This window comes from Sus scrofa, chromosome 14 (assembly GCF_054392235.1).
Source record: "Sus scrofa isolate SSC_HxYL_T2T_F1_AM1 chromosome 14, Sscrofa_HxYL_maternal_Yorkshire_Landrace_v2.0, whole genome shotgun sequence".
Lineage (NCBI taxonomy): Eukaryota > Metazoa > Chordata > Mammalia > Artiodactyla > Suidae > Sus > Sus scrofa.
The window spans coordinates 151,357,319-151,385,220 of record NC_139396.1 but is presented as its reverse complement, the minus strand read 5'-3'; the positions used below and the strand labels follow the sequence as shown (position 1 = coordinate 151,385,220).

The 27,902-nt window shown below is 37.0% G+C and overlaps 1 protein-coding gene and 1 long non-coding RNA gene across 4 annotated transcripts in view; both read left to right on the top strand.

The window, feature by feature from the left end:
• The window catches only part of CACUL1 (CDK2 associated cullin domain 1), a 66,781-nt gene that overhangs the window by 22,005 nt on the left and 16,874 nt on the right, over nucleotides 1-27,902 (top strand). The window contains exons 4-6 of one of the 3 annotated variants that reach the window (XM_003483565.5): nucleotides 18,461-18,556; nucleotides 20,765-20,867; nucleotides 23,825-23,914. In XM_003483565.5, coding sequence (XP_003483613.3) covers nucleotides 18,461-18,556; nucleotides 20,765-20,867; nucleotides 23,825-23,914 — 289 coding nt within the window. Of the gene's footprint in view, nucleotides 1-82; nucleotides 4,485-9,193; nucleotides 9,577-18,460; nucleotides 18,557-20,764; nucleotides 20,868-23,824; nucleotides 23,915-27,902 lie in introns of those variants that run through there. The other 2 variants (XR_014827037.1, XR_014827036.1) reach the window with 2 other exon arrangements.
• LOC146397092 (uncharacterized) lies at nucleotides 11,791-16,222 on the top strand. The gene is made up of 3 exons (XR_014827060.1): nucleotides 11,791-11,864; nucleotides 12,288-12,550; nucleotides 12,865-16,222. It is a non-coding gene; the product is annotated as an uncharacterized LOC146397092 (long non-coding RNA).

Below are 27,902 nucleotides of genomic sequence, written 5' to 3'. Positions count from 1 at the left end.
TGTGGTGTAGGTCGCAGACGAGGCTCGGATCTGGTGTTGCTGTGGCTTTGGCCAGCAGCTGTAGCTCCATTTGGAACCCTAGCCTGGGAACCTCCATATGCTGTGGGTGCAGCCCCCCCCCCAAAAAAAAGTTACTATAAAATGTGAAATTAGATATTTTATAGTATGTTTTACTCTTGTGCTTTGCCTTCACATATAAGTCATTAATTTGACTGATGGAATTGTGATTTGCTAAATTCATTTGTCATGTTGCTGTTTCTGTTTGATTAGATTTTTTCTTTGTTTTGTGAGCACTGTAAGACTACTTTTCATTCTTACAGTTAGAATATTATTATGAAATATTTGTAAAGTTACAGGGTACTATAATATTGTATTATCAAGCTCCATCTAATTGGTGGTTTTGGAAGGCCACTTGGCTACATTCTCTGGTATGAGTTTGCTTGACCAATTATCAGTAATGCAGAGGTAACCTATTACTTGCCCAGGACAGCCTGTGCAGGGTACTAATACTTGGGAATCACTGAGGTTCAGAGAGAAGTGTCTAAGGTTTGGGAGACTGACCCTGGTCAGTGTGTATACACCTCTCCTTTATTCGTTATCGTGAATGCGGGACAGTTCATTATACCTTGCTTTATTGATATACTTCAGTTTACTTAGCCACTTTTTAATGGATGAATATTTAGGTTGCTTCCAATGTTTGGCTTAATAGTTCTAGAGTGAATAATCAATCTTGTAAGTTTTATCAAACTTCACTTTATTGTGTTTTTTACAAATTAAAGGTTTATGGTAACCTCGTGACAGGCAAGTCTTGTTTGCTTGCTTCATGTCCCTGTCATATTTTGGTAATTCTCGAAATATTTTGAAGTTTTTCATTATGATATTTGTTAGGGTAATCTGTGACCATTGATCTTTGATGTCACCACTGTGATTTCTGAAGGCTCAGATGATGGTTAGCATTTTTTAACAAGAAAGTATCTTAAAATTTAAGTATATACATTGTTTTTTTTTAGCCATAATGCTATGGCGCACTTACTGTACTACAGGGTAAACGTAACTTTTATATGCATTGGGAAACCAAAAAAAATTCATATGACTCGATTTCTTTTTTGGGGGGTGGGGACTGCACTCACTCACCATGTGAAAGTTCCTGGGCCAGAGATTGAACCCAAGCCACAGCAGTGATGATGCCAGATCCTTAACTGCTAGGCCACCAGGGAACTCCTTGATTTCTTGATATTTGCTTTACTGTGGTCTGCAGCTGAACCTGCAACATCTCCATGGTGTGCCTGTCATTTGTTATGTCCATATTGAGGTTCCCAAAAGTTTTTCCAAGTTACATGCTCATGTTACTTACATGATTTCTACATATCAGAACGTGTTCTTGCACCATTACTAGTCCAGTGTTAGGAAACTAAAGGATTTTTGCTTTATATTAATATAGACTCTGGTCTCAACTCTGCCATTTAGCAGCCTCTTGATTAAACATGCCAATATCATCTTATAAATTTTCTCAGCATTAAAATGAAGTTTGCTCTACCGAAATACCTGGTTTCTTTAACCTAATAAGTTCTAAGATTTCTTTTTTTTTCTACTGCTTTCTGTGTGGCAAATGCTTCTTCATTCTTTTCTCAGGCTTAAACTCATTTGTGTTCACCTCTGTAAAATCTGCGTAGAACTCTTGCACTCCTCTCAAAACAAAACAGCGCTTTTGGGACTTTTTCTTCTGTGTTTTCATAGCTCTTGGCAATAAAAACTATTAGAGCAGTGATTGTGCTGTATTGTTTCTGTCCCTGTCTGGCCGCTGCCTCACAGGTCTGTCCTCCCTTGAGGGCAGGGATTGTCTTGTTTGTCTTTTTGTCTTTAGTTCGGGGCACAATTACAGCTCAGCAAATGTTTGTTAAGTGAATGCTCAGCATCAAACTTGATCTATACCTGTGGGAAGAGTAGCATAATTAGCCTTATATGACCACTACTCTTTGTGTCTCTGGACACTTAGGCATTTTATTAACTTATTCAGTGTTACGACTATGTGGCGTAATCCTGGTGAAATCTCTATAGAGACTTTAAAGGCAGTTCTCATTCGGGAGCAGTTTTACTTGGGTGGAGTGTTTTGTTGCAGCTCTGATTTTGGTAATGAAATACTGTTGTTATGAGCTAAAACAAGAGTGTGGGGTGATTTACATTTAGCAGATAATCAGAAATTTGGTTTTGGGGCTGATAAATCAGTGAGTTGGACCTTTACGACATTGGCCTTTCAAGGGCATCTTAAAATAGCTACCGGTTTGTATAGTTTACACGTTGGAGGGACTTAGTATCTTCTATCAAAAGCTATATCCTTTGAGGGATTGACGAGTGTATGAAATAATGCTTCTTCTCTGGTTATTGATTTAAAGCTAGAGAAGACTGGTTTTAGAGATTTAAAAAGATTATTTTAATTTGTTTTTTCTTTGGCCACGCCCATGGCACATGAAAGTTCCCAGGCCATGCCATAGCAGTGACAATAAGTCAGATCCTTTAACAGCTAGGGCACTAGGGAACTCCTATTTTAATTTGTTGAACCTGGATGTTTTTATGTAGCAGCTTAATCTAACTTGCTTCCTCTTTAAAAAAAAAAAAAATACACATTCTTTTTTCATTTTGGAAAAAGTGACTTTTCCAGTACTTTGGTCACTTAAAAAAACCTCTTGTTGTTAAATTTATTAAACCACTTAAATAGCTAAACACACTTAGTATTCTGCTTACTATTGTGATTTATTGTGTGTATAGCTTATACTTGTTAGTTACTATTGAATTGTTTGAACTGTAACATATATTTTGCCTTAGTTTTTTTTTTTAAACATTCTCCCCATTTGTGCTTAACTTCTCTGTTCTTTAAATGTGATAGTGAACATCTCTATTTTATTTTCCCTTTTCCATGTCTCCAAAGCCTCAAAATGTGAATTTCCAGTTTTGATTTCTTGATATACCAATGGAAAGATGGCTGTAGAGAGAAAATTGGCTTATTAGTTTGGTAAATGATACTCTGTTAGTTTTGGAAAATTCTCTTGGAACTTTCAGCAATCGCTCTGCTTTTGTTGAGGGCTCAAACCTGGTTTTCCAAATGCCTATTGTACATTTCAACTTGGATTTCTTCTTGTGGATACTTCATATTCATGTCTAAATCTAAATTCCTCTTCTTTTGAATCAATTTTACTTGAGATTTCATAATCACCTTTGACTTCCTTTTTTCCCCCTTACCTCTTATTTCCAGGTGAGAGTCAGGGTTGATGGAATATCGTAATCCCACTTGCTTCTGTCCCCTTTCATTCCCATTGCTCTCATCCTCTTTGGTGTCATTACTGGCTCGTGCCCACACTAGTGCAGTACTCTCTTAACTGGTTTGCCTTTTTATGGTATGTTCTTTTGACTCTTTGAAAAAATGTTAATTTGATGGATTTCCTTTTCTTGTTCAGAAACGTTAAAGACTCCCTGCTGCTTTTCTCAGTCACAGTTGATTTCTTGGTCAGTATTTAAAAAAAACTGAGCTGGTTGATTGGTTGCAGGGATTCCTGGTGGGGAAGCTAATATAGCTAATGCTTTCCTATACAAGTATGCAAGGTACTCTGGGAGGTACAGCCTTAGACATATTGATAAGACTAGATGATTTTAGATCAGCTCTCCTGCTGAGAACAATTTAAAAATTGGACCAAGAAGCTAATAAACAAGCGAAGAATTATAGGACCAAGATCTGGGAAAAGGAGGACATGCAGAGACTAGCATTTGAGCCATTTCTCTACTAGGAGCATTTATTTATTCTGGAAGGAGGCCAATAGGCTGAGAAATTTAATAGAGCTTTGATGGATTTATGAGGGCAGGTTGGTAAAAATTGGAGCTCAGGTCCCATCAAACCTAAAGGATCACATCCCAGGTATAGTAAGAATAAGTTATAGATCAGCTTGATGTTGCCAGCACCTGATTCCTTATTGGATTTAGAAGGTCTGGATTTGCTAGTTTTTCTAGTTGCTTACCAGAGTAAAAGTCGATTCTCTCTGGAGAAAGAACATTATCCTAGACGTCAAATTGTTCCCATAGTTTTTCATAAACAGTGTCTGGTGTTCAGTCAGTACTCTCTAGTCATATTAGGAGATAAGGCAATCATATAACCAAGAGAAGTGGTGAAATACATTTTTGGTAAAAACTGGGCAAATTTATCACCAGTTGTCTCTCACTTTAAAGAAATACAGGCGTGTTTTTCACATAGAAAGAAAATTTCCCTAGATGAAAACTTAAGAGAATCAGTAGGAATGAAGGAAAACAGAGGAGATAAATAAGCAAGTATAGAATAATAATGATAATATCTTACAGAGTATAATATAAATAATCAAAACACATGACAGTTGCATGGAAGGTGGAAGGGGGTAAATGGATTTAGAGTGTTCTTAGGAGTTCCTGTTGTGTCTCAGTGGGTTAAGATCCCGACTAGTATCCATGAGGATATGGATTCAATCCCTGGACTTGCTCAGTGGGTTAAGGATCCAGCGTTGCTGCAACTGCAGTGTAGGTCGCAGATGCGGCTCAGATCCGTGTTGCTGTGCCTGTGGTGTAGGCTGGCAATTGCAGCTCCGATTCTACCCCTAGCCTGGGGACTTCCATATGCTGCAGGCATGACCTTAAAATAAAATAAAATAAGGTTTTCAGAGGGCCTTGTGTTGTTGAGGAAGAGGTGAAAGTACTAATTTGTTTTAGACTATGATAAGACAAGGATGCAGTCTGTAATCCTGGGGTAATGACTACAAGAATAATAATGTATAATTAATAAAGTAATAGAGAAAATGGAATAGTTTGAAAATAAAGAAGTCAAGAAAGGATAGAGAAGGTTACAGAGAACAGATGGGACAAATAGAAAAGAAATAGATAATAAATTTAAACTTCAGGGTATCAATTATTATATGAAATGTTAAAGACAAAATGCATTAAAAAAGTAAATAATTATTGGACTGAATGACATTCTCTACCTTACTAAATGCTGCTAACATGAGACACATCTAAAATGTGAGACAGAAAGACTGCAAGCGAATGATAGAAAAAGATATATCGTACAAATGTTAGCCAAAAAGAAAAACTATATTGCTATATAGCTATTACAGAAAGTAGATTCAGAGCAAGAAGTATTATTGGATATAAAGAGTACTTTTTATTGTAACAAAATATTCGGTTACTAGGAAGATAATAATTCTAAATTTGTATCCACCCAATAACATAGCCAGGAAAATTAACAGACCCAAAAGGAGAAACAGACATCTCCACTGTCACAGTGAGAAGTTAGCACATCAATGGCTTTAGCATTTATCTCAAGAAATTAGAAAAAAGAAAGAGAAATGAAAACCAAAGAAAGAATTAGATCACCATCTCTGCCAGTAGACTTTTGGAAAATAAGAAATATTCAGGGAACAAAGCAGAGTAATGAAAGTGCTGTGTCAGACTCCATGGTCATAGCCAGATGGAGAAATGAAGAGGAAGGTGGCATTAAAAATATGTCATGAAGAATGGATAGATGTTTGGGGAGGGGGTGTTTTGAGCTGAGAGGACTTCATAAATAAAGGCAGTTTTGGAGAGGTTTGGGTAACAAGGAGTGGTCCTATGTGGGCAGAGTGTAAGGTATTAGGGGGAGATTGGGAGATAAGGATGAAGAAGGCAGATTGGAGTCAAACTGTAGATGCCCTTAATGGCAGGGTTGCATTTTAGGAAGCAGTGGGGTAAGAGGATACAAGATGGATTGGAGTAGGAAAGAATGAGATGTGATTGCAGTAGACTAGGTGAATTACGGGTCCACAGCCCCTTATCTGTAATTCCAGAATACAGAAAAAAACTTTGAGAATGAAAGTTTTCCCCCTCTAAGTTTGGCACCAAAACTCATTTAGAGTAAAACTTCATTTACACTCATGTGAGGAACTTAGTGGGAACATTCAGAAACATCTCTGTTGGTATTCCCAATCTCTGCTGGGCATTTTATATAGTATATGGTATATCTGAACCTCAAAAGCTTTGGGTTATGGCACATCTGGCCCCAGGAATCGTGGATGAGAAGGTTTGGACCTTTTGGCAATGAACGGTAGAAATGGGTGCTGGGGGCACATTGACAGTATAGATAAGACAATGACTAGTTGGAAGAGAGGTGAGATGAGAGGACTGAAAAATGCCATTTTGGTTTCAGTGGAAGTGTTAGAAGTTGAGAGAAGGGCCTTGAGAGAGGGAAGGAGAATGATAGTTTTAGATGTTTAGTTTGGCTACCGTTTACTGAATGTCCATGTGCCAGGCATTGTGCTAGATGCAAAGGGTACAGCCATAAATAAGATGCGTATATTCTCTGTACTATTTAGGAGAAAGGTGTAATGATCATTTTAATATACTGGAATGTGATGAGTAGTAGGATGGAGGTATGAAATGAGTCACAAGTCTTCCTAATTTTCTCTTGTGAAATGTCTCAAATTTATCTCCTGCCACTTCCCTAGTTTAGGTCCTTATGCATACTTGCCTGAACAATAGAAAAAGATTTCTAGTACGTGTCTTGGTCCTACACTTTCCCTCAATCCATTTTGTTTATTTTTCAGACTTATTATATTGTTCTTCTTTTTTTTTTTGGCTTTTGAGGCCGTGCTCAAAATACTGGGTATGGGAGTTCCCATGCTGGGGATCGAATCAGAGCTGTAGCTGCCAGTCTACGCCACAGCCACTGCAGCGCCAAATCCAAGCTGCATCTGCAGCCTGCACCACAGCTCACGGCAATGCTGGATCCTTAACCCACAAATCGAGGCTAGGGATCGAACCTGCATCCTCTTAGATACTAGTTGGGTTCTTTTTTTTTTTTGGCTATTTAATATGTCCTCTTTTGGAGAAGTATTTGTTTAGATCCTTTGCCCATTTTTTTGTTTGTTTGTTTGTTTTTCGTCTTTTTGCTATTTCTTGGGCCGCCCCTGCGGCATATGGATTTTCCCAGGCTAGAGGTCCAATCGGAGCTGCAGCCACCGGCCTACGCCAGAGCCACAGCAACGCGGGATCCGAGCCGCGTCTGCAACCTACACCACAGCTCACGGCAACGCCGGATCGTCAACCCACTGAGCAAGGGCAGGGACCGAACCCACAACCTCATGGCTCCTAGTCACATTCGATAACCACTGCGCCACGACGGGAACTCCATTAGTTGGGTTCTTAACCCCCCGAGCCACAACAGGAATTCCTCATTTTTTTAACCTTTTGACTCTCATACTCTACAACTGAACTCAGCAAGGCTCTACAACTGAACTCAGCAAGATAACAGTATTTTGTGTAACAGTTTTTTAAATTTAAATGAGGGAGTGTCTTTTCATCGTTGTGTGTTTTCTCACTGGGTTTCTTTTGCCACATTTCTTTCCTCGCTTCCCTTTCTGCAGAGGAGACATTCTGTTTGTCTGCTAGGGTTTGCCCAGCTTTTTAACTTCTCTTCGCTGCCGTAGCACTTTATGTTGCTGCCAGTCCTTAGTTTAGCACTTGGCCTGTATTTCGTTACCAGCAGGATGTCGCTTTTACAACACTAGGAGCTTGAGGGCAAGAATCCTGATTTACTAGCATTGGTTTCTCTTGGCCTGTTGTAGTCTTAACTAAAGTACTCAGATAAATATGCTGGTCATAACGCTATTGACCAGAGGTTTCTAATTTTCTACTTTTTGGGTACATGCTTGCTAGGGGTGTATTTCTCTATCTCACTGAAGCTAGACTTGGCCAAGTGCTTTGGCCTGTGGATTGAGAGAGAGAGTGAACTGTGTTTGGTGAGGTGTGTACCTGTATGGAAAGATCTGAAGCCTTTAAGATCAGCTGTGCAATCTTCCGCCTTTCTCCTTCTCTCCCGAGTGTTCTAGATGGTAGCGTCTCCCTTAACCTGGGTCCCCGAGTATAACATGGAGCAGACTCTCAGGGTGGGCATGTGACATGGAGAAAGAAGGCTTTGCTGTGTGTATTTTTTCCTTTTTTAAAACACATTCAAAAAAGTTATTATTTTGTCTTTTTGCTTTTTCCAGGGCTGCACCCACAGCATATGGAGGTTCCCAGGCTAGAGGTCTAATCGGAGCTGTAGCTGCCAGCCTATGCCACAGCCACAGCAACGCGGGATCCGAGCCGCATCTGCAACCTACACCACAGCTCACGGCAACTCTGGATCCTTAACCCACCGAGCAAGGCCAGGGACCGAACCCGCAACCTCATGGTTCCTAGTTGGATTCGTTAACCACTGTGCCACGAAGGAAACTCGGTAAAAAATTACTGTTTTTTGTTGAGATACAATTCACATACCCAAACATTCACCTTTTTAAAGTGGGTGACTCGGTAGTTTTTAGTATAGTCACAAAGTTGTGCAGCATTGTCACTGATTTCAGAACATTTTTGTCACCCCAGAAGGAACCCAGTGCTCACTAACAGTTGCTCCCTCATCTCCCCTCTTCTCAGCCACGGGCAACAACCTATCTACTTTCTGTCTCTGCAGATTTTCCAATTCTAGACACATCATAGAAATGGAATTAGTCAGTATGTGGCTTTTTGTATCTGGCTCATTTAACTTTGCATGTTTTCAAGGTTTATTCATGTGAATAGCATGGTGCTTCATTACTTTTTTATGGCTGAGTAACATTTCATACTGAATATTGTCTATCCAAGCTCTTGTTATGTTAAGTCACTGAGATTTGGGGGGGGGGGTATTTTTTGACGAATACAGTGAGTACTTGAATTGACAATATTTAAAATATTTGGAGAGCTGAATTTAATGGATATAATATCCTTCACTCTTAACACTGTTTTAAATGAAACTTCCACATTTTGACTATTTTTGTGTACATCTAAATCCACTAGAGCAGTTGGGAGGCATTTTCTTTCCACATACTGTCGATAAACATGTTGTATATATTGATACACTGTATTGAATTGAGAGTGTATTTTTTCTTTGGCAAATCAAAATATTCTTTTTTCTTTTTGTCTTTTTTTCCCCCCAGGGCCGCACCTGTGGCATATGGAAGTTCCCAGGCTAGGGGTCAAATTGGAGCTGCACAAGTCAAATTGGAGCTGCAGCTGCAGGCTGTGTCACAGCCATGGTAACACCAGATCCAAGCTGCATCTGCGGCCTACACCCCACAGCTCCTTAACCTACTGAGCGAGGCCGGCATCGAACCCGTTGCCTCATGGTTCCTAGTCGGATTCGCTTCTGCCGCGCCATGACGGGAACTCTCTTTGATTTCTTTTAAGCTAACTATATCTTGGTTGAGTTAAATATAGTTTGACTCTCAAACCAATTAGTAATGGAAATGAATAGAAACAAATCATAATCAGTCAACATTGCTTAACTTTGACTCACTCTTCACAGATCCCAGATTACCTATAAAAGCTTTATTTCCAGACTGCCAACAAACAGAACCAGATTTTCTTTGTTTAAATCAGAGCAAAGATTGGTTTGCCATTTGTGTTTTGTCCAGTGGGTGGCAGCATAACTCAACTAGTTGCATGCAGTCATATGATGTATATTTTTTAGAGGCTATAATTTTTATATCTGTTGAATTACAAAATGTTAAAAAAAAACTTTCATTCTCCTCAGATAATGCTGTTTACTCCTTGATAGAGTAAGGAAGATATTAGATAATAAGAACATTACCTGTTAGCCTTTCTACATAGATTTCAAGTAAATATCACTGACAACTGGTAGGTAACTCTTCACATATGTATTCTACAGGAAGTTTTTCTGAATAAGTTATTTGATGACCTATTTTGAAATCCAAACTAGAACTTAAAGCAGTTGTTATAGCAAAGTTGTTCTTGTCTCAGGGAATTTGCCAGTGAGACACCTTAACCTCAGTCAGTCTATAGGCTTCCATTCAGACCATATGTCTGATGTTTACTATTACCCTTTGAGGGCAGGGTCTGTGGTTTTTTTCCTTGTGTCCTCATAGGGCTTAACATAATGCCAGGCCCCAGGCAGAGATTCAGTAAAAGTACTTACTAGTTGATGAAAGTAAAAAAACATGTTTGTCTTACAGCTGAGAATACTAGAACCATCTACTTATTCCAGTTAAAACAGCATCCTGAACTCGGGAAAATGGAATTTGTGATGAGCAGGGGAGTCAAATCACTTAAATAACAAAGTTATTTACAGTTGTATATTGTCACTGTGTACAGAGTACTTTTATAAATAACCTTGTTGTTTTGAGACAGATTTATGTACTTAAATTGGGAAAGATAAGGAAAAGAGTTTCCTTTAAAAGATAAGCAAAAAGGGATAAGTGGTAATTTTTGCTCAGTGTTAAAAAAGATGAGGTGTATAGGAAGTTGAGAAGTCATCTTAGTCCAGCAGACTTCTTTGGATGTTTTCTTTTTTTAATTTTTAAATATGTAATTATTTTTAATCTTTTTACAATTACCTGTGTGATTTTTAAAAAAATTTTTATTGTATAGTTGACTTACAATATTGTGTTAGTTTCAGGTGTATAGCAAAGTGAATCAGTTGTACAGACACGTATCCATTCCTTTTCAAATTCTTTTCCCATATAAGTTATTACAGAGTATTGAGTAGATTTCTCTGTGTTACACAGTAGGTCCTTGATACTTCATTATTTTATGTATAATAGTGTTCATATGTTAATGTCAACCTCCTGATTTATCCCTCTCCAGGTGTTTCCCTTTGGTAACCATTAGTTCGGTTGCAAAATCTTGAGTCAATTCTGTTTTTGTGAATAAGTTCTTTTGTATTATTTTTACTGGATTCCACATATTAGTGATTTCATATGATGTTTGACTGACTTCACTTAGTATGATAATTTCTAGGTCCGTTCATATTGCTGCAAATGGCATTATTTTGTTCTTCTCTGTGGCTGAGTAGTAGTCCATTATATATAAGTGCCACATACTCTTCATCCATTCCTCTGTTTATGGACATTTAAATTGCTTCCATGTCTTGGCTGTTGTGAATCGTGCTGTAATGAACATTGGTGGATATTTTCTTTATTAAGTAATCTTTGAACCTTTGAAATTGTTCTTTGTTACCTAGTCAGTCAGTAGAAAGCTAAGATTAGAACCTAAATTTCTCTCATTGTCTTGTGGCTGAGCTAAAGGAATCCAGGATCACAGAGGCTGGACTTTAATTCAGTTAACTGTTCAATTCCAAAGAGTATTTGGAAAATAGGAAAGTCTTATTTTAGAAATAAATGAAGACATTTCCATATAATAGTAATAATAATAATAAATTCAGTTAACTTTGAGAATTAAGAGACCTTAGAGAGAAAAGCCTTGTACTGTCTGTTAGACTTACTTTGACTTCTTTATTGTTGCTTTTAATTAGAAAATAATTCTTACTGCTCCTATTAGGAGGATTTAGTATTAGGAGGATTTAGTATGTATGGTATAGCTTTTAATAGCGTCCAATATTCACTTACCTCTGCATAACTTAACATTTTAAAAAATATTTTACTATGGAAACAATATCTGTACAGCAGGAATGGGAATGGATGAGAATGTAATGTCAGATTATATATATATTTGTCTATTTGGGAAGAAACTCCATTTTTTTCTGTAGCACCTCTGTCACCTCAGGTGTAATTAGCATTGCTTCTGGAGCCTTGATTAACCTTTGTTTTAGCAGTTTGGTATTGCTCTGGAAAGTCACAGCATAACCTGGCTAGATTAAAAGCATATTCCATGCTATCCATTTTTGCTAAAGTTAGTCTAGTAGGGGCAGATTTTTTTTTAAAAATAGGGATTTCTGGAATTCCCTTGTGGCGCAGTGAATTAAGGATCTGGTGTTGTCACTGCAGTGGCTTGACTTGCTGCTGTGGCACATGTTCAGTCCCTGGCCCACGAACTTCCATGTGCTGCAGGTGTGGCCAAAAAAAAAGGGAATTTCTGATTTGATCCAGAAAATAATATTAAGAGAGCGTTCAGGTCCATTTGTATGGTTTCCAAAAATGCCAAAACTACACTTGGTAATAAAGAAATAAATGTTAAAGGATTATGAAAGAACTATTTGAAAATTTTTGGCATTTCCATTTGACTTTAAAAAAACCCAAAAAACAAAAACAGGGAGTTCCTGTTGTGGTGCAGCAGAAACAAATCTGACTAGTATCCATGAGGATGTAGGTTTGATCCCTGGCCTTGTTCAATGGGTCGGGGATCTGGCATTGCCATGAGCTGTGGTGTAGGTTGTAGATGCTGCTCGGGTCTGTTCTTGCTGTGGCTGTGGTGTAGGCCTGCAGCTGTAGCTCTGATTCGACCCCTAGCCTGGGAACTTCCATATGCTGCAGGTGAGGCCCTAAAAAGAGGGTTGGGGGGGGCACCTTTTCATTTGTCTGCTTAAATTCCTCACTTTTTTTTGCATATTGCATGCCTTTTCTCCCAGATCATTATATGCATTAATCATAGTTATTTTAAAGTCTCTGTCCAATAGTTCCGACTTGTGGGCATCTCTGCTTCTGGGCTGTTGGGTATTTAACACTTGACTGGTTATGTTTTCTTGTTTTTTTTGGTGTTTTTAATTGAGTGCTGGACATTGTATAAAGAGACAACAGTAGGAGTTCCCGTCGTGGCGCAGTGGTTAACGAATCTGACTAGGAACCATGAGGTTGCAGGTTCGGTACCTGGCCTTGCTCAGTGGGTTAACGATCCGGCGTTGCCGTGAGCTGTGGTGTAGGTTGCAGACGCGGCTCGGATCCTGCGTTGCTGTGGCTCTGGTGTAGGCCGGTGGCTACAGCTCCGATTCGACCCCTAGCCTGGGAACCTCCATATGCCGCGGGAGCGGCCCAAGAAATCTCAAAAAAAAAAAAAAAAAGACAAAAAAAAAAAAAAAAAAAAAAAAAAAAAAAAAAAAAAAAGAGACAACAGTAGAGGCTGACGTATTTATGCTTAGTACCTGGCACGCCACTCTTCTGTCAGGCTGTTAGTGTGAGGAATCGAGTCAGTCCTATCAGTGCTGAGTTGGTTTGAGTTTTATTAGAAAAGATTAGCAACAAGCTATCTAAGGGAACTGGTTAAATAAATACTACATCCAAACATTGTACTTATAAGGATAAATTTCTTTAAAAGTGGTTTGAGGACCTCTAAAGATCCCTGAAATCCTTTCAGGGGGTCTGCAAAGTCAAAACTGGTTTTCTGCTATTAGTAGGATCTTTTTTCCCTTTTTTGCTATGTTGATATTTGTTCTGATTGCACGGAAGCAAAGGTCGGTAAAAGTGTTTGATGCCTCAATTTCTCACACAGCAGAAAACAAAAGTATTTCACTTAAGAATGTCCTAGTTGAGGCAGTGAAAGGTATTAGTTTTATTAAACTGTGATCTTCAGTATACTTTAAAAAAATGTTCTTTGTGAAGAAATGGGAAGCTGTATATACCGAAGCAACAATAACTGTTTTGAGAAATAGCGCTTGTGTGGTTATATGAGTTTTGAGTTAAAATACCTGTTTTTTTCCCCTATACAATGCAATATTTGGAAGAATGTCTGACCGACAAACTATGGGTATTTAGACTGATATTTAATAGACATTTTCTGAAAAATGAAAGAAGTGTGTCAATTCAAGGAAAATAATGGACAGTATTTGTTGCCAGTGATAAAATTTGAGCTTTGAAATGAAAATTAGAATTTTGGAAAACCTGTATCTACCATGGTGACCTTGATAACATCCCAGTACTTAAAAAGATTCTTCTGATGAGATAGGTGGTGATGTTAACATTTTTTTTCTTTTTGATGTTGTGTAGTGAAAGGTGTCATCATTTGGAAGATCTCTGTAACTCAGTATTTTCCAAATGACAGTTTATAATGCTGTAAAATGTATGTGTAAAGCACTGATTCATAGTAGAAGGGCAATAGGTTTTAATGTAATGGGGTACAAAGAATTCATTGATAGTTTTAGATTTCATGTCAGCTAACCTTTAAGAAACTACCACTTGTCAAGTTTCTTTTTTTTAAATTTTTTTTTCACTTGTCAAGTTTCAAAGAAAAGCATTCACAATTATTTGAAAAGGCTATTAAAATATGTTTTCCTTTTCTGTCTGCATCTCTTGTGAAAGTAAATTTTCTTCATTTACTTTAACTAAAACAGCACATCACAACTGATTCAGTGCAGAGGCAGATGTGCGAATCCAGCTGCTCTGTTAAGGTAGAGACTTACAAAACTGTAAAACAATACCACCCTTCTTACCAATTTTTTGTGGGAAAATATATTTACTTATATGTAACTGTGGTTTATAATATAAAATAGTTAACTGTATTTTAACATTAAAAGTGAGAAAATGTGATTAGTTTGTCAACAAACATTTTTAATTTCTAATAAGGTAAATATTAATAGATGTAACCTATATTATAAATAAAAGCTTTTGGGGATTTTCAGTTATTTTTATTTATTTATTTTTTTTAAATTTTTTTTTTTTTTTTTTGCAGCTTTGGTTCTCACTTAAGATCCAGTAAATTTATTTATTTATTTTGTTTGTTTGTTTGTTTTTTGTCTTTTTGCCATTTCTTGGGCCGCTCCCACGGCATATGGGAAGTTCCCAGGCTAGGGGTCAAATCGGAGCTGTAACCACCAGCCTACGCCAGAGCCACAGCAACTCGGGATCCGAGCTGCTTCTGCGACCTACACCACAGCTCACGGCAACGCTGGATCGTTAACCCACTGAGCAAGGCCAGGGATCGAACCCGCAACCTCATGGTTCCTAGTCGGGTTCATTAACCACTGCGCCACGACAGGAACTCCCGATTTTCAGTTATTTTTAAAAGTATTAAAGGTTCCTAAGACCAAGATGTTTGAGAATCACTAGAATGACACAGTCTCCAAGACACATTGTTAAGAAAAGTACATATAGATTGGTATGATTTTAAGTTAATATTCATGTGAAAAGATTATAAATGGGATATTTATTTTCTTGTATATACGTAAAATTCCTCCAGAAGGACATAAAGGAATTACAAGGGTTGGTTCAGCAAGGAAGGAATGAAAAGTAAACTCTTTAAACTCTTGAGCTCATTTGTATTTTGAATGCATTACTCATAGTAAAAAGAAGGACTTAAAATATCACTACCAGCTGTATTGCAAATTTCAGGGAATCTAAGTCTGCTATGAAAAGTTGGAGCAGATTTAGAATAATGGTTGTTTTTCTGGTGACATGCTTTTTTTCTTATTTGGGAAGAAAATTAAGCTTGCTTATGTTGAGAATGAAAAATTTAATTTAATGTCCAAGCCAAATATGTTCTGGTGAAATTACATAAATCAAATAGGTAGCAGTTTCCCCTGATAGTGCCCAAAGTATACTGAACCTAAGTTTTAAGGAGGAACAATTTAATTTTTTTTTTTTTAACCAACGGTTATTTCTAAGTTCCTAGTAAAGAGATTGGATTTATTTTAGAAGACTTAGAATGTGTAGTCTGTCATTTAAGAGATTTTGAATAAGTGCTGCATGAAATGTGGAAGTACAACTAAGTAGACTTTGGTTCTGACATTTGATTGGATGCAAAAAGTGCTTTTTAATCCTCATAAGCTTTGAGGCTTTGGGAATTCTGAAAAGAATAACTAAGGAGTTCAATTTTATTTATACTTTCTGCTGTTAAGTGTAACTTTTGATCAGTGTTCATACTTTTAACTTTTACATTAAATGTCCTTTAATGAAAAGGGAGAATTATTTTAATGCAGAAACTCTTCAGATTTTCTTTTTCTTATAATACTTCTAAAATTTATTTCTTTGAATACTGAAATATAATTTCTAGAGTTCTTTGAAGCAGTTTAGAGAAAGATATAACATGAAATTCTGTTCATTAGTTAGAGTAAAAGGTTTGCCCATAATGTGGAACCATTTCCACCAGTTCTTTAGTTATTAACAAAGAATGCCTTTAGTAATGTTACTGGATTTTTCTGAAGCATTAGACAAATGGGTAGTTAATTCAGAAAGGAGTTTACTTACTGCTTCCATATACATGTGTAATAGTTGACATTTTTAAACGCGCTCACATTACTTTCTTTGATTCTCCACACATCTTGGAAGTGGCACAGTTAGTATTTTTCTTATTTTTATGTGTATGGAAATTGGAATTCAGAGGGCTAAATGAATTGCCTTATGTCATATAACCTTGTTAAATAGCAAAATAGCAATTTAGATTTGAGTGTGGCTAGATTCAAGATTTAGATTTAAACAATGAATATTGAAGCAAGACTCTCCTAAATGCCAAAAGGAAGAAAAAAAAAAAAAAAAAAAAGGCATTTCTTTACCTACTGCGTTCCAGGTTTTGTGGTTTGCTCTAGATACCCAAAGATAGCACACAGATCTGGCCCTCCAGTGGCTGAAAGTTTAGCGGCAGAGACCACCCAGGGACAAGTGAGTAAGTGCAGTGGTGCCCTCTTAAAGGGCTGTGTATCTCACTTTTGAGGAAGTGAGTCAAGTCTTGAAGGATGAATAGGAGAAGTTAGCCAGGGTGAGTCTGGGACTGTTAGTAGTTCCTAGTGATTGCTGTGCTGGGCTGCATGTGAGAGGAGCAGGATGTGAAAGCAGAGAGGTAGGTGGTGTGCCCTGAAGTTGAAACCGAACTTTCTTTTTGAAGGTTTCACAGTGCTAAAAAAGGAATGGGAATAGATGGAACGACTCGGTTTGAACAAGGTTTGAGTCTCAGTTCTTGAGCTTATTAGCTGTGGGACTGTGGTCGAGTGACTAAATATTTCTGAGCCCCAGTTGCCTCAGATGTAAAATGGGAATAACATTTAATTTATTGCAGTAGGAGGACTAAGAAAAATGTGAAAAGAAGCACCTAGTGGCCAAACCTGATGCAAGAACTCAGTAATGGAAGATGAATTAGAAGTAAGGACAGCTCCCTACACATACTCTAAGCTTCTAAGTAGAACTGAAAAAAATGAATTAAATCTTATTTTAAAATATTATCGGACTGTTTGGGCATTTCTAAAACAGTTTAGCTGAAATGGTTTTATAACTTCAATGTTTAAATTTAATATTTTGGAGTCTTTTCAGTGGGGCGTTTCTTTATATCCTTGTTTGAAAGCCAGACTTTGTGTATGATATGGCTGTCAGGTTATGAGGTTGTTACAAGTTAGCCCTTGTGTAGAGTCAGTTTTGTTGGCTTGATGTTTTGTGCCAAGCCCATTCCTCCACCTCTCTTGCCCAGGAATGAATTCACAGCTGGAAAGACCTGGATCTGTCATCTCTTAAACACTATAATTTTAGGCAAATCCTTAAATTGTAGGCAAACACATTTGTGTGTTTCTTCTATATGAAAATGGCACCTAATTAATGTAGCTTTAGAGAATAAAATTAAATAGTACATGGGTGCATTTGTAAAACGCATTAATCTACTTGGGCTGCTGTAACAAAATACCACAAACTGAGTGGTTTAAACAACAGGAATTTGTCTCCGTTCTGGAGGCTAGGAAGTCCAAAAATAATGATATCAGCTGATTTGGTGCCTGATGAGAGGTCTTCCTGGCTTGTAGACAGCCATTCTCTTTACGTGTGCTCCCTCACGTGGCCTTTCCTCTGAGTGTGCTCTGGGGGAGGGGAGGGAGAGGAAGGGGAGGAGAATGTGCCCTGGTGGGTGTCTTTTCTTATAAGGACACTAATCCTCTAGGATCAGGACTCTACCCTTACAAACTCATTTTGCCTTAATTACTTCCTTACTCTAAATGCAGCTGCACTGTTAGGGCTTCAGCATATGAACTTGTGTGTGTGACACACAAACACACACACATTCATTCCACAACATGCAGTACAATTGGAAGTTTTTTTCTTTGATGCCTGTATGACATGGTATGTGGTAACAATGAGTTAAATGCCAATCATATATTATATTTAACTGCTCTCCAGAGCTGCATGTGTGTATAGACCGTTTGAATGCTACTTCCTAGCCAATAACGTTTATAATCCGTTAGCTACAGGGGTGGTTTATGACCGAGTTATGTTACTGTGCTTACAGTAGATATAAGATATCAGCAGACTTTCTTGTAGTGTGTTAAGTCCATACCACAGTCAGAATATTACTGTGCTTACGGTAATTATAAGATATCAGCAGACTTTCTTGTTGTGTGTTAAGTCTATACCACTTCCTTGATTTTTCCCTACCTTCCAGGCCCTAATGTGGTTTGGTTCCCATAGTAAATGTCTATGGTTCAGTGATAATTTTAAAAATCGTATCATTTATCTTGATTGCGAATTCACCTTTTTATTTTTTAACAGAGCAGGGCTTTTAACTAATGTGGTAAGGTTACACATTTTAAAGACAGCTGAATCAGACCTCAGTTTTGCATAGCAGATTTTGGAGCAAAGATAAGAAGTCTTAACTAAACTTCAAGATACAGGCCTCTTCCTTTTCTTTTTTGTGAATTTCAATATGAATTTTGATTGACTTGTAGGTCTGTTTGCATTTTAGATTGTGCTGGAAGATCTTCATACCTAGTTTCCCAGGATGATCACGTTTATGCTCTTTCTCACAGGCCAGCCCTCCAGACCTTTATATTGAAAGATTTAATCTAGCTCTTGGACAATATATGGGAGCATTGCAGAGCATTGTGCCTCTTTTCATATATATGGTAAGTTAGGTCTCTTTCCCCTTTCTAGATACCTTGGTTTATTGGTTTAAGTGCAGATAAATGTGTAAAGTTAAGCATATTCTATTATTCTTTTACTATGTATTGTGTTAGAAATGGAAATTAATCTATTTCAGCAATGTTTGATAGTGTTGCCATAGAAGACTTATTTAGACTTTTACTATTTTAAAATTTCATAAATGCCATTGCTGAAATAGACAATTAGGCATTAATTATTTCAGCAGTCGCTCAATTAGCATTTATTATATTTCTGCCCATGTGGAAGATACTGTACTTGGAAAATAAAGATATGTAAGAAAGATTTCTTCACAAAGTAGAGAGTTAAGACATGTATCTGAAAACATGATGTATAACAAATGCCCAGTAAGTTATCCCATAAAACGTAGAACAATAAAATCTGATTTCATTGTGGTGATCATTTGAAGACTTGTGCCATGAGTATAATTTGTTATCTGTTGTCTTTGTTGACTAGTCATTTCCCCTCCTCTTTTAATATATAAAGTTACGAGACCTTTTTTTTTGGTCTCTTTTGCCTTTTCTAGGGCCGCTCCACGGCATATGGAGGTTCGCAGCCTAGGGGTCTAATCGGAGCTGTAGCCACCGTCCAACACCATGGCTCATTGCAACGCCGGATCCTTAACCCACTGAGCGAGGCCAGGGATCGAACCCCCACCCTCATGGTTCCTAGTCGGATTCGTTAACCGCTGAGCCGCCACAACGGGAACTTCAGAGTTATGAGATCTTAATGTTAGTGTTTCTCTTGAATGGAAGAGCCCTTATTAACCATTGTTACAATTTCTCTGTTGATTAGATTTGTAGAGCCTACATTCTGTAGCACAGAGATGGCCGTATGTGTGATGCCAGTCTTCAAAACGACTTATTCTCTTTAAGATACACTTTACTGAAAAAAACAAGACAGAACATTGGAAAGAATCTGTGTTATCAGTGGGGAACTACTATTTAAATAATTTATGTAGGGTATTTACGGTAGAGAAATAGGCAGCTAAAAATAATGACATGTCTGTATATTATTTTAAAGAAAAATCTTTTCAGGATACAATGTTAGGGGAAAAGGCAAGATGTAAAGCAGCATGTGTTGTATTTCCTCATTATCAAGTGTTTTCTTCTTTATTTGGGGGAAAAAAATCCCCAAAATGCAAGCAACATTTTAGAAAGAATATACAAAAGTTTTCGCAGTGTAGAATGGGACAGAAGGTGTGCTGCGGGAGACTTCTTTTTATTGCATACCCTTTTGCATAGTTTTATAATTATGTGCATGTTATTTTTATAACTTTTTAGAGAGGAAAAAAAAATGTTAAGAATCGAAAGTGACAGTGAGCAACTTAACGTTCCTCTTTCGATTTTATATTTTCCACTCCTGTGCATTGAGTTAACACTTAAACATGAACGAAGTCAATCTTTTTTGACTTGCCTGTCCTTCTCATTAGGATGCTTTTGACTGCAAGAAACAGAAAACCTGATTCAAAATGATTTAAGCAAATAAAGGAAAGTATTATCTCTTGTAAAAAAAAAAAAAAAACCTCCAAAAATAAGACAGTCTCTAGGGTTGGTCGAATTTGTGGTTCAACAGTGTTAATCAGAGCTTCGGGTTTTTTTTTTTTTTCCTCGGCTTCACACTTCTGCTTAATTTGTGCTCATGGTGTAAGATGACTCAGATACCTGTCATTCAAGCCTAGGTTCCCTTAGTCTGTTTGGGCTACCTTGGGTCCCTTGGCTACTGTTGAACCAAAGAGCATCCCTAATGAATGCCATAATAAGCTGAATGATCTAGACTCGTCATTGCAGTGGAGTGTAGGTTGGCAAGTCAACCAGTGCATGTCAGCCTGGTGCTGCCTCTAGATGATGATATAGTCGTTTAAAAGGGGATATTAAGTGCCTGTCATACAAGTGTGGTCCATTACATCCAGGTCTAGTTAATGTTGGGTATCTCCCCATGTTATTTGGAGTGTGTGGTTAATAGCATTTTATCTTCATGTGATTTTAACCCTGTTATAGGAAGACTAACTAATAGTGATGGGACTTTTGTTTTCTGATGTTGAGTTTTTATGTTTTCATTCATGCCTTTATGAATAGTTTCTTAAAATAATTTATTTTTTAGTGCTTCAGTTCCTTAGACAAATCATTTTCCCCTAATTGATGCACAGAAAAATAATTTATTGTCTTTATCAGAATAAGTTTTACATCGAAACCAAGCTGAACAGAGACTTAAAAGATGACCTTATAAAGCTGTTTACGGAACATGTTGCAGAAAAGCACATTTACAGCCTAATGCGTAAGTAATTCAACTTAGAAGGATGAGATAATGCTAGCAATTTTTTTTTTGGGGGGGTGGATCAGAGAGCATTGGCATCTAAACCCTGATGTTGACATCTGAATCACAGAGCAAGTGTTGAAGTCCAGTTTATAGCGAGAGATACTGAAGAACTGAAAATGTGACTTGAAGGTCACCCAGTGAGCTGGGAGCAGCCAGGTCGTTGGACAGTGCTTTCATATCTGGCATGATACTTGCTGCTTTTTTTTCCCCCTCTGACATTGAGGGAAATATTAAGGAGTTCAGCCCTCACTTTGTTACTGGTGATTCTAGAAAGAGCACAGTGTTAATATCTGAAATTGGAGCACAGAATCCTCTCAGTTTCCTTATTTGTATTTTTTTTTTTAAAAGGTATATATATCACAGTTAAGCTTGTGAGAAAGTAAGTCCTAAATTAAATAAAGCTTAGGAGAATTAAACATATGTAAAGTACCTAGCACCTATTAAATCCTTAATAAGTATTTTCTTCTTCTCTCAAGCTACTACTGTTCCCTTAAATTCTCATTTCTTTTTCCTTAGAAGGGGAGGTCAACTAGGAAGTCTTTCAAAGACTGTTTTCTACAAAGAGTTTTAAGTGAAGAGGATTTTAGTGAAATGTTAAATAAACCTTTTCAACTTTAGTAAGCTTTTGTTACTGAATGTAATTATTTCTAATTCATCCCAAATTAACTTATATACATTTTATGTGTAACTTAATTGGTGAATTTATCATTTCTTTATAGCTGTCAAATTTGACATAGGTGGTTATAGTTGTGTGGAGGTTGTTTGTAAATGTATATATTTGCCCACGTAATGAACTTGTGATTGATCTTGAAGGGTTAGTGGAAACAAGACTTATTTAGTAAAGTCCAAAACAGTTGCTCAAAAGGTAGGAAGATGGGTTAATAGAGATAGAGCCCCAGTTTGAGGTACATGTTGAATTTAGAGAGAACCTTGAGTAGACAAGACTCTAAGAACCTAAAATTGAGAATTTCAATTTTTAAACATTGTGTATTAAATAAAACAAGATTTTTTTGGATTGCCTAACATTTGTCATCCTTAAAATCTCTCTGGGCCATTCAAAATTATAACTATCTATTGATGATAAAATCGGAGGGATAAACTTTGGCCTCCATATTGTAAATTCATATGTAACTCATATTGTATGTTTGAAACTACAGAAATGCCAAGTGAGATGGTGTTTCCATTTTTATTTTTAAAAACCTTTTAAAATTTATTTCTTTTTAATTTTTAAACATTTTATTGGAAGAATTTTGATACAATTGTTTATTCTTTTTAAATACATCTGAGGTTAAGCAAAATACATACATGAATGTCTTCAGGTAGAAAAAAGTGAAATGTACATTTATGGGTTTGTGGTTAGGCAAATCATAATTGCTCTCTTTAGCACATCCAAACCAAATTACAACATAGTTGTTGACATTCAGCCTACTGTTGTACTCAAACATTTGCTTATAAATGGTTTGATGCCATAATCTTCAGCAAAGGAATCAAACCCAAATTCAAACTTGGCAATGTTTCAAAACCTTTTAAGACGGGAGGTAAAGTATTGGAGTGTCTAGAATATACTAAGAAGGGATTTGGCAATTTTTCATCCACAGTATTTCTTTTTTTTTTTTTTTTTTGTCTTTTGTTGTTGTTGCTATTTCTTGGGCCGCTCCCGCGGCATATGGAGGTTCCCAGGCTAGGGGTCGAATCGGAGATGTAGCCACCGGCCTACACCAGAGCCACAGCAATGTGGCATCCGAGCCGCGTCTGCAACCTATACCACAGCTCACGGCAACGCCGGATCGTTAACCCGCTGAGCAAGGGCAGGGACCGAACCCGCAACCTCATGGTTCCTAGTCGGATTCGTTAACCACTGCGCCACGACGGGAACTCCCATCCACAGTATTTCTAATATGAAAGACCCCATCCTGTTTATCAATCAGCTTCACAAAAGTTGCGGCAAAATATCGCTTTGGCAGAAATATCACTGAACTTGCTGCTGTTAGAGGGGCGTTTCCATTTTTTTTTAAAGCGTGGACAGAAGAAAACAGCTTATATAATTTTACAAGCCTGGCTTAGACCAAAATTATGCCAGGCTTTTGGGATATTTGCTTAGTAAATTATAGGTCTTTAAGAGATAAATTACAAATGGGCTGTTTTGAGTTAGTAGTATAGTGGATACTCCACTAAATGATGGAATTCATTTGTATCTGTTAATGATGCTATCTAGAGGAAGTATTCCTATCCATTTAAAAATATTTTAATAAGGTTTTAATAACCTAAAAGAAGACTGACTCTGTTGCCACGTTTAGTCAGGATCACGTGGTTACCAGAATCCTGAGCTCGGAAGGCATGAGACAGTGGTGGAATCTCTTGCTCTTACCTTTAGTAAGAAAGAAGTACATGCAGTTGTAACATTTAGGAACATGAGTTTCTGACTTCGATCTCACAGTTACTAGAATTACTAATAACATGTCTTTCAGAAAAAATTCCAAGAGCCTCATGTTTGGTGATTTGGGGGAAATGGTTGAGGGGGTTAGAGAACATTTCATTCCCCAAACGCAGCTCTTTTGAATCGTGAGCTTAATGGGAAGCACTTGTAGCTCTGTCACTAAGTGCCATGAACACTATTGCTTTTAGAAAGCTTTGCTTTATTTTCAGAACCTCTGTGAATTGAATCATTTCTGTTAGTGTTTCAGCAGCCCTGAACATATTTACTTGTTAAATTGAACCTCTCCTGCACTGGATTGAAAAAAAAAAAAAAGGAATCTTTATAGTCTATAAACACTTGGTTTGTTGTCCTCTTAGGCTGTTCTTTTCTTGCCCTTGTTTAGCCTTCAGTCTTTGTGAGAAATGGTGATAGAAAGAGAAACATTGACAGTCAATAAATGTTACATCATTTTTTGGACCTGTTTTTTTCTTTTTTTCAGCTTTACTTTTAGAAGCCCAGTCAACACCATTTCAGGTCACACCTTCAACTATGGCAAATATTGTGAAAGGCCTATACACTCTCAGACCAGGTAAACGTTCACCACTTCTTATAGGGGTTGGACTTGTTTGTTTATGGCAGTTCCAGCTCTGTCTGAACGGATCCTGTTTCTTTGTGTTTTCTGAGGTCTAGAGGTATTTGGAATTGTTATAGCTAATTTACATTATGAAATGTAAACTCAGGACTCACTTGGAAATCTTACTGTACTTGTGAAAACCAAAATGCAAGAAATAATTTGTAGGAGACACTTTAGATAAAGTTGAATCTCATGTCTCTTTTTTCCATGAATCTCTCCTTCATTCTACGGATGTGCACATTCACAGTTCCGTCTTATTAGGGCTGTTAAATAATTTGCAAAAGGGATCTAAGGTGTTGGTAAGTGGCAGTCATTTCATAAGGGTATTTTGAGGAGAGAGAGAGAATAGCAGAACCAGAAATCAAAGATCACTGTATTCAAAAGCATGGTTTGTAAATTATCTTAATGTAACTGTCTTAGAATAAAAACCTTGTGCATTTAAAGGAATCTCAAGTTGTTTTTGTGTTTTTCTTCCTATTGGAAAGCCAGGACCTCAAACTCGTCATACAGTTATATACCCAGTTAAAAAATAGCCATAGGAGAGAGAGAGTATAGAAGTTCAGGGTAAAATAAAATTGTTCTTCAATCCAGAAGATTGAGGGGATGCTTTTTTTTTTTTTTTTAATGGCCACACCCATGGCATATGGAAGTTTCTGGGCCAGGGATTGCGTCTGAGCCTCAGCTGCAACCTATGCTGCAGCTGTGGCAACACCAGAACCTTTAACTCACTGTGCCAGGCCAGGGCTTGAACCTGCACCTCTGCAGCGACCTAAGCTGCTGCATTTGAGGATTGAATGAAGTAAAATGTCCTCTAACGAGCTTAACATAATACTTGATAATGTAATAAGTGAGCTAATATTAACTGTTTTTACTACTGTCCAGCTGGATCCAGTGGTTATTTTATTTTAATTAATTGATCTCTTGACTTTTAGTTAATTTAGAAGATATGTCAGAATTTAGCTTGCTGAAATGGAAACAAAGTTAAAAAATGTGACATTAGGGATCAGAAGTACTTTCTTAGGCTACTTTAAACAATGACTTCTGGAGAACTCATTTACTTAAATTTAGTTAGGTTCTTGCTCTAGTCTTCATAATTTTTGAACAAATTATTCCTATAAACTAATTATATAAAATAACAGAAACGTTGCATATGTCCAGTGAACCGATGTATTTCTTTTCCTAGTTTCTTAGAATTTTTTAAATTACTTGATGAATTTTATTACATTAATAGTTGTACAACTGTCATCACAACCAAATTTTATAGCATTTCCATCCCAAACCCCCAGTGCATCCCCTCACCCTCCCCAGCCTGTCTCATTTGGAAACCGTAAGTTTTCAAAATCTGTGAGTCAGTATCTGTTCTGCAAAGAAGTTTCCATCTTTTTGTGTCATCTTTGATTTCTTTCATCAGTGTCTTATAGTTTTCAGAGAACAGGTCTTTTGTCTCTGTAAGTAGGTTTATTCCTAAGTATTTTATTTTATTTTTTTTTGATACAATTGTAAATGGGATCGTTTCCCTAATTTCTCTTTCTGATCTTTTCGTTGCTAGTATATAGAAATGCCGTTGATTTCTGTATATTAATTTTGTGTCTGCGACTTTGCCAAATTCATTGATGAGCTCTTAGTTTTCAGGTAGAGTCTTTAGGATTTTCTAGGTATGGTATTATGTCATCTGCAAATAGTGATAGTTTTACTTCTTCTCTTCCAATTTGGATTCCTTTTATTACTTTTTCTTCTCTGATTGCTGTGGCTAGGACTTCCAAAACTATGTTGAATAGTAGTGGCATGAGCAGACATCCTTGTTTTGTTCCTGATCTCAGCAGGAATTCTTTCAGCTTTTCACCATTGAGAGTGATGTTAGTTCTGGGTTTGCCATATATGGCCTTTATTATGTTCAGTTAGGTTCCCTCTATGCCCACTTTCTGAAGGGTTTTATCAGAAATGGGTGTTGGATTTTGTCAAAGGTTTTTTCTGCGTCTATTGAGAGGCTCATATGGTTTTTATTCTTCAGTTTGTTAATGTGGTGTATCACACTGATTGATTTGCGGATATTGAAGAACCCTTGCATCCCTGGGATAAATCCCACTTGATCATGATGTTCAATCCTTTTAATGTATTGTTGGATGTAGTTTGCTAGGATTTTGTTGAGGATTTTTGCATCGATGTTCATCAGTGAAATTGGCCTATAGTTTTCTTTTTTTGTGGAGTCTTTGTCTGGTTTTGGTACCAGGGTGATGGTGGCCTCATAGAATGAGTTTGGGAGTATCCCTTCCTCTGCAATTTTTTTGAAATAGTTTCAGAAGGAGAGATGTTAGCTCTTCTCTAAATGTTTGATAGAATTCGCCTGTGAAGCCATCTGGTCCTGGACTTTTGCTTGTTGGAAGTTTTTTAATCACAGTTTCAATTTCAGTTCTTGTGATGGGTCCATTCATCTTTTCTATGTCGTCTTGGTTTAGTCTTGGAAGATTGTACTTTTCTAAGAATTTTTCCATTTCTTCTAGGTTTTCCATTTTATTGGCATATAGTTGCATATAGTAGTCTCTTATGATCCTTTGTATTTCTGTGATGTCCGTTGTTACTTCTCCTTTTTCATTTCTAATTTTATTGATTTGAGTCCTCTCTCTTTTTTTCTTGATAAGTCTGACTAGGGGTTTATCAATTTTGTTGATCTTTTCAAAGAACCAGCTTTTCGTTTCATTGATGTTTTCTGTGGTTTTCTGCATTGATTTCTGCTCTGATCTTTATGATTTCTTTCCTTCTACTAACTTTACGTCCTGTCTGTTCTTCTGTCTCTGGCTCCTTTAGGTAATAGTTAGGTTGTTTATTTGAGCTTTTTCTTGTTTCTTGAGGTAGGCTTGTATTGCTATAAACTTCCCTCTTTGGACTGCTTTTGTTGCATCCATAGGTTTTGGAGTATTGTATTTTCATTGTCATTTGCTTTTAGGTATTAAATTTCCTCTTTGATATCTTCAGTGATCTATTGGTTGTTTAGTAGCATGTTGTTTAGACTCCACGTGTTTGTGTTTTTTTCAGTTTTTTTTCTTGTTGATTTCCAGTCTTGTAGCATTGTGGTCAGAAAAGATGCTTGATGTGATTTCAATTTTCTTAAAGTTACCGAGGCTTGATTTATGGCCCAGAATGTGATCAGTCCTAGAGAATGTCCCGTGTGCACTTGAGAAGAATGTGTATTCTGCTGCTTTTGAATGGAATATCCTATAAAATATTAAGTCCATCTGGTCTTATGCTTCATTTAGGACCTGTGTTTGCTTGTTGATTTTCTATCTGGATGATCTGTCCATTGCTGTAAGCAGGGTGTTAAAAGTCCCCCACTATTATTGTGTTACTGTCAATTTCTCCTTTTAAGGTTGTTAGCAGTTGCCTTATATATTGAGGTGATCCTATGTTGGGTGCATATATATTCGCAATTGTTATATCTTCTTCTTGGATTGATCCTTTGATCATTATGTAATGTCCTTCCTTGTCTCTTATAATATTCTTTATTTTAAGGTATATTTTATCTGATATGAGTATTGCTGTTCCAGCTTTCTTTTGATTCCTGTTCGCATGGAATATTTTCTTCCATCCTCTCACTTTGAATTTGTATGTGTCCCTAGAAGTGAAATGGGTCTCTGGAAGATAGCATATATGTGGATCCTGTTTTTGTATCCATTCAGCCAGTGTTTGTCTTCTGGTTGGGGCGTTTAGTCCATTAACATTTAAGGTAATTATTGATATGTATGTTCTTATTGCCATTTTATTAATTGCTTTGGATTTGTTTTTGTTGCTCTTTTTTCTTCCCTTCTTCTCTTGTTCTCTCCTCTCCTGGTTTGATGACTATCTTTAGTGTTGTATTGGAGTTGATTTTTCTTATTTGTGTGTGTACCAATTGTAGAGTTTTGGTTTTCAGTTACCCTGAAGTTTTGATATAGGAGTCTATACAAGA